At 42.3% G+C, this 12,776-nt stretch overlaps 1 protein-coding gene across 2 annotated transcripts in view; it reads left to right on the forward strand.

Moving 5' to 3' along the window:
- KDM5A (lysine demethylase 5A) overlaps window positions 1–12,776 on the forward strand; it is a 96,174-nt gene that overhangs the window by 18,482 nt on the left and 64,916 nt on the right. For both annotated transcript variants that reach the window (XM_048829075.2, XM_048829083.2), the window contains 5 exons: window positions 802–960; window positions 2,074–2,193; window positions 5,991–6,149; window positions 8,087–8,268; window positions 11,049–11,211. In XM_048829075.2, the coding sequence (XP_048685032.1) occupies window positions 802–960; window positions 2,074–2,193; window positions 5,991–6,149; window positions 8,087–8,268; window positions 11,049–11,211 (783 nt within the window). The remainder of the gene's footprint in view (window positions 1–801; window positions 961–2,073; window positions 2,194–5,990; window positions 6,150–8,086; window positions 8,269–11,048; window positions 11,212–12,776) is intronic.

Here is a 12,776-nt window from a genome sequence, read left to right on the forward strand (position 1 = left end):
AGACAGTTCTTCAGGTCAGACAGTAAATGAGGAAGTGGTTTGTGGGAGCATGAGTTCTTACACTTTTACTTTGCTACTTGGAGTCCTTACCTTCATGTAATCAAAGAAGAATAAAGATGAAGGGGAAGGATTGTTAGCACTGGTGCATGTAGCTTTTGCCTTTGGATTCTCAGCTTGTAATTTGCAATGTTTCTCTGTTCCTGGGCTGGTCTATTTTTTGTCTCTGCATTTGAGAACAGCTTCAGATATAATTTCACTCATATTGTGGATACTGATGCGGTGCCTATTTTTGATCTAGCCACAGGGGCTCTTGCAGAGTGCACTGTGCAGAGATCTAATTTGAATTAACCATCGTCATTGGGGTTCAGAGAGTGGGAAAGCATTCATACTGAGGATGCGGCAAGGATGGATCCTCATCTTCTCAAAATTAATGTAAAATAGTTCTTCTAGTTAAAGTAAATGAGTTCAAGTTATCTATTTGGAAGATACTTGATAATGCCCTTCCTCCCCCTGTAGCTCAGCTAGATGGATATTCCCTAGCTCCCTACCATCTTGTGTCTTTTCAGATTCTCAGATGTATGGCTGCCTTGGGAAGCAGGAGCTCAGTGGAGGTTTATCAGTGCTTCTCTTGTGGGGTAAGGTGGTGGGAGGGAGAGGATTCCCTAATGTCGAAGTATCAGATTTCAGCACTGTGTACTGTTGCATAGCTAGTAAGACTCTCTAGCAAGGCAGCTTATGGAAGGCAGCATCTGGGTAATGGAGACTGATCATAACATTACACTGACTTTTTTTTCTCCACAGGTTGATCTGTATGTTTGCTTGTTTTGTGGCCGGGGAAACAATGAGGACAAACTGCTATTGTGTGATGGATGTGATGATAGCTACCACACTTTTTGCTTGATTCCCCCTTTGCCTGATGTGCCCAAGGGTGACTGGAGATGCCCGAAATGCGTTGCTGAGGTACAAGAACTACTCAAGCTCTCTGCATCTAATCATGTTGTTAAGAAGAGCCATTTGCAATGGTAGCTCAGCCCTTTGGGCGCTGTCTTCTTCCTCTTGTCCTTGGAGCAGAATGTGTAGGTTTATATTTCGTTTGGGATATTGTCAGGATGTGACCTGTGACTGTGTCTCCAGAGGCCCCTTGTTCCGCAGACACAGCTGCTGGGTAGCATAAGAAGGAAGAGCGTCTGCCGGGGAAGCTTAAAATTCTCTGGGCAGCTGAACTCTGCATAGTAAGAGCTGGGATTGAATTTGAGTTACCAGAGGGTGTTAATAAAAAGCAACTAGCCATCAGCTGTGTGACATGTTTGCATGTTCAGATATACCTCTGTGTACATAAATGCTGTCAGAGGGCTCTATTGGTGTTGAAAGGGGCATCGCGGAAATAGGCAAGGTGGACTAGCCTGTGATGTGACCAAGGCTGCTGTTTGCCCCCTCTCTGTGGATAAGACAGTGAAAGAAACTCCTCTGAATCTGTGCATGTCAGATGACTCAAGTTACTAACCAATTAGCATAAGACCATTATACCAAAGCAGTTATCCGAATAAACCCTCTTACCCCTTCCTCCCGCCCTCCACATATGCTTATCTTCTCCACCGCTAAACCAGCTACTGACTTACTAAAACACGGTGGGTGAGGTAACATCTTTTATTGGACCAGCTTCTGTTGGTTACCTCACCCACCTTGTCTCTCTAATATCCTGGGACTGGTGTGGCTACAATTACACTGCGTTACTAAGACTTAAGTTTTGCTCTAGTGCAGTTCTGCTACAGCTGCTTGTCTTTGTGCCCGAATCTCACATAATCCCCTTTTCGCTTAAGGCTGCCTAAGTATCTTTGCTGTCCCTTGTTGTTCTGCCTTTTGGACCGCAGGTGAAGCAGTCGGCTTGAACATGTTAGTTTGGCTGCCCAACTGTTAGTTGTGTGGTAGGAGCTGCCCCATATGCAGAAAGCAATTGAAACCAGTATTTTGCTTTTGTATTAGCCAAGAATACTGACCTAGACCCTGATCTCCAGTAGGAGCCTGGCTGCTCGTCATCAGCTGTAAGAGTAATATTTGTATTGCCTCTCCTAGGAATGTAACAAACCGCGTGAGGCCTTTGGATTTGAGCAGGCTGTCAGGGAGTACACCCTCCAGAGCTTTGGAGAGATGGCGGATAACTTCAAATCTGATTACTTCAACATGCCAGTCCACGTAAGTATCCCTGTTTGTCAGGATTTGTTACTGGGGAAGGCACTGAAGTATCAGTTGACCAAGTTTTTGATGGGCATCTCATGATTGACTTAAAGGGACAATGTCAGTTTGAAATATGTAAACAAATGGTTTCGCTTTCTGGCATCTGGTCACGTCTCCTTCAGTTTTCCCTCTTTCTGCTGGTCGTCTGCTATTTCCTTCTGATGGATGGGTGACTTAGGCCTATACCCCAGCACAGTACTCTGGCCAAACTATTAAATTCCTTCCTTTTTCAGGGTTCAGCAAACCAGACAGTCCAAGTAATGTATGTATTCTTCCTCTAGCCCTTCCCCAAGCTTCACCTTGAAGCATGCCTGAGTCAAAAAGATTAAATACAAGTCTTTTGACCCCTGTTACACACCTGGACGAGTGTCCTCCTCACCTCCTCCATGGATGGTCACCAGACTGCTGTATTGGAACCAATGTTTGAATTGCACATGTTTCCATATCCACTGGGTTTGAGCAGCATCCAGACACTCATGCTAGTTCTTACCTCTCATGCACACTCCTGGGGTGCAGACTCCCTGTCTGGCACTCCCTCCTTGAGATGTGGGATCCTGCAGTCCAGCTGCCTTGGGCTCAAAGTCAAGTGTTTACCCACCCCCTTCTCTGTCCTCCCCCTTAAGTCGCCCCACCAGCTAATGCACATTTTCCCAAGCGATGGACATTCTGGTATTCAGTTCAGCTCTTTGGTGATATGTGGCTGATAAAGTAAGGTACACAAGTTTTGTAAAGGAACTTTTTAATCACATACACACAACTTTACTCTTAGACAGTATAGGGAATATACATCTCTATGCATAAACAACAAACAGCTGAATGTATTTCCCTCCTTCAGTCCTCTATTCCTGAGACGCTTTTAGGTTTAGTTTCCCTCCTTCAGGGCAACCAGGTCCCTCTGACCTTCCACTCTTTCTGCCCAGTCTTCTGGTTATGTTGAAGGACTTCCCTCCTCTTGTCAGAGAGTGTGTCCCATTTTAAAAGCAAGTCTGATGTTTCTTCCTGCTTCTTTTCTCATACTGAGATTTTCCCTTCTCCCTGCTTTCAAGTAGAGTTGCTGAAAGAGGGTCAATAAAAGTCAGTGACTCAGACTGTTGCCTTCACGGTACCATCTGGGAACGGCTCTTCAGTTGCTGATGGTCCTGTTTCAGATTCTCAGACCTGGTCTGTCTTCTGCCATAAAATGGAACAGATTAGTCATAAATAGAGTTCATAAAATCAAATGGAATTCACACCTTTCTTGAGTTCAGTCAGTGGTCTTCACTAGGATTAACCAGCTAATGCAGGGTTGAAAGGAGGACTTTGTCCCTCGCTGGAAGCCCGCAAGCAAAACCAGTCCCCCCGGGTCTTGAGTTCGTACAAGTGATGTGCTGCCTCAGGCCTTTTGTCCTTATTTCACCCCATCTTGAGACCATTCTGTGAACTCTGTTCTTGTCTACAACCCACTTTCCGGACTTAGTGTTCTCTTCATGGAGAGCCATGTAGTTTTCACTTCCTGGTCTCTGCAGTCACCTTCTGCTCCTTGCATATATTTGGACTCTGGATAGCCTTCCTCCAAGTCCTACCCTCCCTTTTCTTAACTGAGCCTTAGGCTTTTTGTATAGTTCAGTCATTTGACTCCCCTCCCTCATGATCACATGAACCACTGGGACTATATTGCTCATCAGTCCCTCCTGGGGACTATCTCCCAGCATGTTCTTCTTTAAAGGGCGGAGTTCTATAAGATTTGGATTAGTGGCACTTTCTTTTAAAGGGCCTAGTATACTCTGTTACCCTAGCTGGTTTAACAAGTTTCAGATACCACTGCTCTCCGCTTCATACCAAGTTTTATTTTTAAAAACTACTTTTTCTTATTTATAAAAATGTCTCTGATGTTGTATGTGAGAACCATACAAACTGGAGAAACAGACTATGGTCTGGTTATACAGAAAGAGCTGTCAGATGTGTAATATACAATATATAAGCCCTCAAATGAGAGAGAAGTTTCCCCAGTAATCTTTTTTGCTGTAATAATCTAGGGATGGATTTGTGATTCAGTCACAGGACTGAAATGGAAGCTCTAGGTTCTGTTACTATTTCTGCTGTAGATTTCCCATAGCGTGGCACCTTGAACAAGACACATAATCTCTCTGCTTTGTTTCTTCCATCTGTAAAATGGAGATAATACTTCCTTAGCTGATAGGGTATGTGTCTCTGCATTAATGTTTGTGAAATACTGTGGTGATAAGCACCATAGAAAAGCCAATATAAAAAAATAACTTCAGTGTTACTTGCAGCAATGATAGATTAAAAAAAGTTTCAGGCAAATGTGATTAAGTTTGTTGTCCCATTAACACTCCAGAATTAGTGAATAGTTTCCTTTTTGGAAAGGAGCACCTTGCTCAAGTAGAAACAAAAGAATCTTTCTGCCTCTTGTATTTCTTATAAATCTGTGAGTGGCTGAGAGTTTAGGGGCTCGGGGAAGAGGACACTGGTCTGCTTGACCCAAATGGACAGCTGTTATCCAATTTGTTGTGATAGATGCACAGTCTGGTTCTTTGTTCAGTGAGTATCAGTCTGTTCTGAAGATCCGATTGAATTATTGCATATGTCATGGTTGCTGTCTTCCTTTCTGATGGGTATGTGGATAACCTGGTCTGGTGATAAAATTACATAAGAATGGCCATATTGGGTCAGACCAAAGGTCCATCTAGCCCAGGATCCTGTCTTCCGACAGTGGCCAGTGCCAGGTGTCCCAGAGGGAATGAACAGAGCGGGTAATCATCAAGTGATCCATCCCCGGTCACCCACTCCTAGCTTCTGGCAAACAGAGACTAAGGACACCATCCCCGTCCATCCTGGCGAATAGCCGTTGTTGGACCTATCCTCCATGAACTTATCTAGTTCTTTTTTGAACCCTGTTATAGTCTTGGCCTTCACAACATCCTCTGGCAAAGAGTTCCACGGGTTGACTGTGTTGTGTGAAAAATTACCCCATAGTCCATGATGTAGTAGTCCTTAATGGACACATTTGGAGTGCAGAACATTTGCTCATTTTTTTATTCTTACAGAATTATGGGGCTATTTGTTTTTATTAGTTTTTCTTACTAGAACTATCTCTGGGCAGTTTGTCTCTAATCATCCTAGCTTTCTTTTCCACCTACTCCTTCCCACACAATGTGACATCCTGCTTCTAAAGCCTGGTCTACACTACAGAGGTCATCATAAGGCTGCTTACCTTGGCCTAACTCTGTAAGCATCACTACAATGTCAATATAAGTTGCACATTACACCGACCTAACAACTCCACCTCAGCAAAAGGAATAGGCTTAAGTCGATGTAATTAGGGTGACGCAGTGTCTATGTAGACACTGCATTACTTACGTTGGCTGTCAGCCCGCTGGGCTGACAGCTGGAGCCCTCCTTGCCCCCCTGGGGTGACAACTGTCAGCCCCCACACTGCCCCACTTAAGTCAGTGCAAGCACACACCACCTGCAGAAGGAGGGTAGTGTGGATATGTAAAACGCCCATAATTACTGCAGTGGCTGTACGTCAACCTAACTTAGGTCGACTTAATTTTGTAGTGTAGATAAGGTGTGAGGAATGGCAAAAAAAATTATGATTTCCGTGGAACTTGATTCTTGTGTGTGGTGTGGGAGGAGACTGGATTTAATGTCTGATCTGTGAGGTGTTGGGAAAGATGTATTATTAGTTTTGGGTGGGTTTTTTTTTACCCTAGGATAATGCTGCATGCCTTGGAATGCCTTTTTCTTTACAGATGGTTCCTACTGAGCTGGTGGAGAAGGAGTTCTGGCGACTGGTGAGCAGCATTGAGGAGGATGTCATTGTGGAGTATGGGGCTGATATCTCATCCAAGGACTTTGGAAGTGGCTTCCCTGTGAAGGATGGCCGTCGAAAGATGATGCCAGAAGAGGAGGTGTGAATGGGGAAATGTTAACTGACCCCAAATCTTGCAGAACAGGAAGTTGCACTTCATTTAAGCATTTAGGACTGAAATTGATGTGGATTTTTGCAGTTTTGTGAAGAAAAATGGTGATAGCTTTTACATGTGCCAACATTTTTCGGGCAAATGTGATCTGGAGGCTAAGGGAGGGGGATCAGAGTCAAGACACCTAGGTTTCATTCCTGGCGCAGTCATTGATTTACTATGACTGACCAATTATTTTTCTTGCTGCAGTTCTCACCTGTTTTGCATGGCTGTTCCAAGGGTTAATCTTTGTAAAGTGCTCTTCAGGTGAAGGTTGTGATAGAAATGCAAGGTATTAAGGCAGTACTCAGCATGCATTTCTGAACCGTTCTCAGCATAAGGAGACTGACAAGATTTTTTCCTGAACTCTTCAACCTTCTATTAACTACCAGAACATCAGCCTTCTTATCCAGATGTTCTATATTTAGAATCTATTGAGGATAAGTTAAAAGGATTGGTTTTCAATTGTTCTCCTTACCTGTATCTTCTCATATTCCCAACATACAGCATATGCCATACTATCATAAGCAGTAGAAAGGGAAAAGAACCACTAAATAATCTTGTCCATCTTCTCCAGACATGCCTACAGTAACTATTACTAGGACTCAAGTTATCTCAGTACCCTTTCATGGCTTCTGCTCTGTTTAATTTAGCCAATATGAGTTGCTGATAGCCTGCAATACATCTGCCATCCTGGAATGTGGGCTGGTGTGAAGGAACTATGATGAGCATTTGAGACATGTTATATATGAATACAGTTCTTAACTTTTTGTCTTTCTGGTGGTAGCATGTTGAGGTGTCTGAAGTTAGAGGTGAATTTGGGATCATCTAAGCAGTGACTTGCTGCTATTCTTTTGCCTCCATACTTTTTTACCATCACAAGTGTTATTTACTCTAACCATAATACAAAAACTAGAGTCACCTGATAAAATTAATAGGCAGCAGGTTTAATTCAAGCCACAGGAAATAATTTTTCCACACAATGTACAGTTAACCTGTGGAACTCATTGCCATGGGATATTGTGATGACCAAAAGTATAACTGGGTTCAAAAACCAACTAGATAAGTTCATGGAGGATAGGACCGTCAATGACTGTTAGCCAAGATGGTCAGGGATGCAACCCCAAGCTCGGGGTGACTAAACCTCTGGCTGCCAGAAGCTGGAAGGGAATGACAGGTGGATCACTCCATCTGCCCTATTCTGTACAGCCCCTCTGTAGCTCTGGCATTGGCCAATGTCGGAGACAGGATACTGGGCTAGATGGACCATTGATCTGACTGGGTATGGCAGTTTTTATGTTTTTAGCAAGTACAGTAAGGGAGTTCTCCTGTTTTAAGTATGTACCCTTCAAGCAGTTTTTATAAAAAAGGTTAAGATCAGTCATTCTGCAGTAAAATGGGCCTTTGAGTAACTGATTTCCCAGAATATGGTTCACAAAGATGTAGTAAGACTTGAGTTTCATGATTTCTTTGAAGTGTGTTCAAGGCTTGAATTTTGCCTTCAGGATATCATGCTGATGTCATTTGCTACCCACTTTGTAGGGACCAGTGCTTTACTTGCAGCGAAAGAACAGGGAAGAGTGAAAATCTTAAGCATGTTTAGGTTTCTAACTAAACCAATATCTAGTGAGAGAATTACTTCAATGCAGGCCTAACAGGATTGGCTGCTAATTAAGGTCTAAGGAGTAGTTGGAAGACTTGATTAAGTGCTTGATATCAAGAAATACTTCCCACTTCTGAAGCATCAGCATGGCAGAATACCAATCAAAGGCTAATATGTAAATTAATAGGCTGCTCCATTTATCCTGAGGGCTACCTTTTCCTTAGGCTTGTTAGAGTATTTGAATGGTTTTCTGACTTCACAGCTTTCTCCCTTTCTTTGGCAGGAATATGCACTTTCTGGTTGGAACCTGAATAACATGCCAGTGTTGGAACAGTCAGTCCTCGCTCATATCAATGCAGATATCTCTGGCATGAAGGTGCCCTGGCTGTACGTAGGGATGTGCTTCTCCTCTTTCTGCTGGCACATTGAGGACCACTGGAGCTATTCCATCAATTACCTGCACTGGTATGGTCTCTCTTCTTGTCACCCTCTTTCCTTACATTGCCTTGATTGCTCTTAACTGATGCAATTCTTCATTTAATACCTGTGCCTGGTGCTATCCATTCTTATTATTGTTTGTTCGAGACCAAAGGCCCGTAAGAGAGAGAAGCAGTTCATTTCCTTAGAATGAGACTGACACTAATAGGAGAGATGGATGAAGATATCATTGTATAAAGCACCTCAGTGTTAGCCCTTTGGTTACATGTAGATGTTTAAACACCATCACCAGTGACAATGGAAAATTCTGGTCTACAGACATCCTTTCTGAGCAAGTCTTGGTGCACTCATCTAATCAAGCAATCCTGTTGGCTGGATGATAAGCTGCTTTATAATGCAGTTTAGAAGTAGTATGTTACATCAGAGCAAATAGCTGAGCAGCTCTATCTTGATGTAGTGGTGCTCACACTACTGCCAGTTAGGAATCTCACAGTGATGTTAACTTAATGTTAGGCTCTCCCAAAATATTTTGGTGGTTGTATTTTTATTTAAAAAAACCACCACCACCAAATTCATTGCAAACAAACCACTCATGCTGCAATTTCCCCAAGTCCAGGCTCAGTAATAATGGAGCCGTGTTTGGAGATAAGCTGTGGGAAGCACCCCTATTCAACATGAAAAGTGTATGCTTGTGTGTACACCTGGTAACGGTCAACTTGCCTTTGAACTGTGATGGTAATTTTCTGGAGAAATATGTTTGCTAGTAACCAAGAGCCCAGAGTATAGTTTTAGAGTTCAGTTACTGGTTTCAGCCTGCCATGAGCCAGATCATTGTTGCTGGGCTTTGGTGCCAGCTGGTGGTTTTCAAGAGTCCAGACAGGTGTGAGGGGAAGGGGAAGGTTTGCTTAGTGGGATTTGACTGGTTGTGTCCTACCAGCAGGTGTCACTGAAGACTTCAGGAATCAGATGGGGTGTTGGTGTGAACAAAATTAGACGCTTGAGTGCAATATTCTTCTTAGCTTTCTGGCTGACTTCTGAATAATTTTGCAGTGTATTTAGACAGTGAACGCTAGACAGACATTGAGGTATTTAGGCAGAGTTGCTTGCAATTCTGAATTAGTAGATAGTTTTCTGCTACTCAAAATATTATTGACAAATTCTTGGGCTCATAGGCCAGTACAGAGCATTGTGGTGCTAAGACTTAACTGGAAAGACTGCAGTAATTTGTTTGGCAGTCACTCATTTTTTATCGGTTGATTTCACTCTTGTTTGTCCCAATCCCCCTTCATATTTAACATATTAGGCACATGACCTGTCACTAAGTGTATAAATCTCACCTTAGGAATCCCAGTCAGCTGTCCTTCTCCTGTGATTCAGAACAGTGGTTTCCAGTAATTGGTTACGTGTAGCAAAGTGGTGGCTGTAGGCTGCATTTCCGTGCTGGAATGCTGAGTTTGTGTGCTGTTGTCATAATTTCTGATGCAGTTGTGCACTCTTCTGCTGGTGTCAGAGTTTCAACTGTTCCACACCCATCCTAAACTCTGTTCTGGGTAAGTGCGTTGTGTTAGGAAGTGGCTGTTGCAGTCAAGATCTTAGTCTGATAAAACCCGGTCAGTTGTCTGGAGGAAAAATAGGAACCCTTTCCTTGGAGAAAATGATATTAGGCATCTGTCTTCTCACGTAGGCCTCTTGTGGCAAAGTGGTACTTTGTCAGATAATGGTAGAAAATGCAGCTGTGGATTGTGTTCTGGAGTAATTCACTTAATTGTCAAGTTAGAACACTATGTTCATTTTAGCCCAAGAAGAAAGTAAGTTTGAGAATGTTGTTTCTTGCCACGTGCAGAGTGTCTCAGGAAGAGTGGTGGGAGGCTCTGTGAAATCACTGGAGTATATCTTGTGTGACACTGACAGTATCATGAATGAACTTTATTAAATTTGGTTTAATACCTTTTGGGGTCCATTGCATTAAAATGCAATTGTGTGTGTTATGGAATTGTATGTATATAACTTCTCTAGGAGACTGACTAATGAAATCTCTGGAAGGTATTAGGAACTTCAGAAGGCTTTTGGGAACAATCCCTGTGAAGTGGATTTCCTAGGAAGTACCTGGGGGGAGGGGGATGCAAATGTGACCCACTTGAATCCATCCTTTTGAAGCTATGCTCTGGGGAAGAAAACCCATTGTCTTCTAATTACCTGCTCCTGGCAACTCCAGATCTGAGACCCCCTGAGATGTATAGAGGGTGGACTAAACATTATGAATGTGCTTGTTCTGAGCTGAAGCTGTGATGAATTTGTGACCACAAAAGAAACCTCTTGAGCGGAGTTTGGAAGGACTGCTCCAGCCAGAGCCCATGTTAGGGTTGGGGTGATCTCTGGTAAGCTTATTAACATGTGTATAGGCTCTTTTTTGTTGTTTTTAATGTGTTCTCTGTAGTGCTTCTACCTTAAGAATAAAATAGGTTTGCATAGAAAGAACTGTAGTAACTTGTAAGTGTTGACAATCACTGTTATAAATCTCTGAAGAGAAAGTGAGCAGGTGTGCTTGAATAGCCTGCCTTGGCTTGGAATAACACAGGGAAGTGCGGCAGGGAACTGTACTACCTGGAAATACCCTGATCAAAACAGAGTGAGACACACGTCTACACCCAAGAAAGGCAACGTCTGGGGAGTTGGAAGCCTGAGAGTGAGTGTCATTGCTGAGGGGAAATACCAGTGCAGTTGTCCTGAACTGACACACCTTGCATTAGGATGACATCCTCATTTTCCTTTAGGTAATGTGTATTGTGGGCTATGTTTTCTGCCAGGGGAGAGCCGAAGACATGGTATGGAGTGCCCTCTCATGCAGCAGAACAACTGGAGGAGGTGATGAGAGAGTTGGCCCCTGAACTGTTTGAGTCACAGCCTGATCTCCTGCATCAGCTTGTCACCATCATGAACCCCAATGTGCTGATGGAGCATGGTGTGCCTGTGAGTAGTACAGGAGAATTTCTTCCATACCTCTGTAACCCCCTGCTTATTTTTATATACCTTTTGCTTTTTGACAGATTTTCCTTATGATGTGTTGGAATAGCATTTAAGAACTCCGATGGTGATCTCTTGGATCCGGTTAATCAGTTAAGGGGTGGTCTTTCATCTAATTCTCTAGCATGCTTCAGTAGAAGGAGGTAATGTTCTGATGAAGGACTTCAGTGTGAAATTGAAGTCTGTGTAGATGTAGCAGAATTCAGTTAGGTTGCCACTAGTGTGTTCTCACTATCAAATGATCTTAAGTGGCTCACCTGATCAAGAGAGAAACCTTGCAAAAAGACCCCAAAAAGCTGTAAATAAAATAAAATATGATATAGAACAAATATATTCACTGCATATCCATAATTATTTGATTTTTGTTCCTGTATTTATCAGCTGTTAAAGAACCAGATATCTGAATTCAATATGTTAATTAAATAGTAATTAACCACTGGGCTTCGGTTAAATGTCACCATTAACATAGTCCAGTATCTGAGGGTGGCCAGCAACAGATGCTTCGGAGGAAAGTGTAATAAAAAAAATCCTGTTCTAGGCAGATGTGAGGCAATCTGCCCCCACATTAGGTCTTATCTTATGATGTTTAACAGTTTGAGGTTGATTTAAGCCCTGAAGCATGAGGTTTAGTATCTCTTCGAAAATTTTTGTTGGCATGAATTATAACTGTGGATATTCTTGTTAGCAATATATATGTCCGTTCCTTTTTCGAAACTGGAATTAAGAGAATATCATAATATGAACCAAATTAATGGAACACTGTCAATTTAAAATCTTGTGTAAACAGATTGTTTCCCTTGTTACTATTGACATTGTAGCTTATTAAAACTAAAATCTTTAAAAGGTCATGTACACTGCTTTTGCTGTTGGTTTGTTTTTTAGTTAGCTTGGCCAGTGAAAATCAGTGAAGTCGGATTCAGAGTCACTTTTGTTTTAAATATTTTCATTTTCAGGTTCTCTACAATGCAACATTGTAGCAATGGCTGCAAGGTAGTTAAATTCCTTTGGACTGTAAAAAAAATCATGAAAACATTTCTATTTCTCAGGTTTAGTAAAATCTACATTTTTGTAAAATATGAATTGTGTCCCTTTAAGCAGAAGTCACGACCATTCACTTTCAGTAGGCTAAATTGCATCTCTGGCAGATGTCCCAAAAAAGCAAAGTATACTCTCCCAGAGGCTTTTAAACTTTGTGGTGTGAAGGGTTAAGTGATGGTCCACTAACTGATAGTAGAGAAACTTCCTGCCTGAATCCCAAAAGGGATAAACCCTGTGTTAGGCCTTTAACTGCTGATTCATTTATTCAACCTTTTGCAGTAATGTTGTCAAAGAGAATTTAATTTTCAAAAGGTTAAATGCCCTCCTAATCTATCCTGCCCTAGCTAAATTCCTTACTGTGTCCTACAGGTGAAGGAAGATGGTTTCACAGTGTCCTTTTTTTATGAATTATTTTAACTTTCTGTCTGCTGCCAATCTCAGTTTTCTCCTTCCTTTCCCCCACCCTGATTTGT

Source organism: Caretta caretta, chromosome 1 (genome assembly GCF_965140235.1).
Source record: "Caretta caretta isolate rCarCar2 chromosome 1, rCarCar1.hap1, whole genome shotgun sequence".
Classification (NCBI taxonomy): Eukaryota; Metazoa; Chordata; order Testudines; family Cheloniidae; genus Caretta; species Caretta caretta.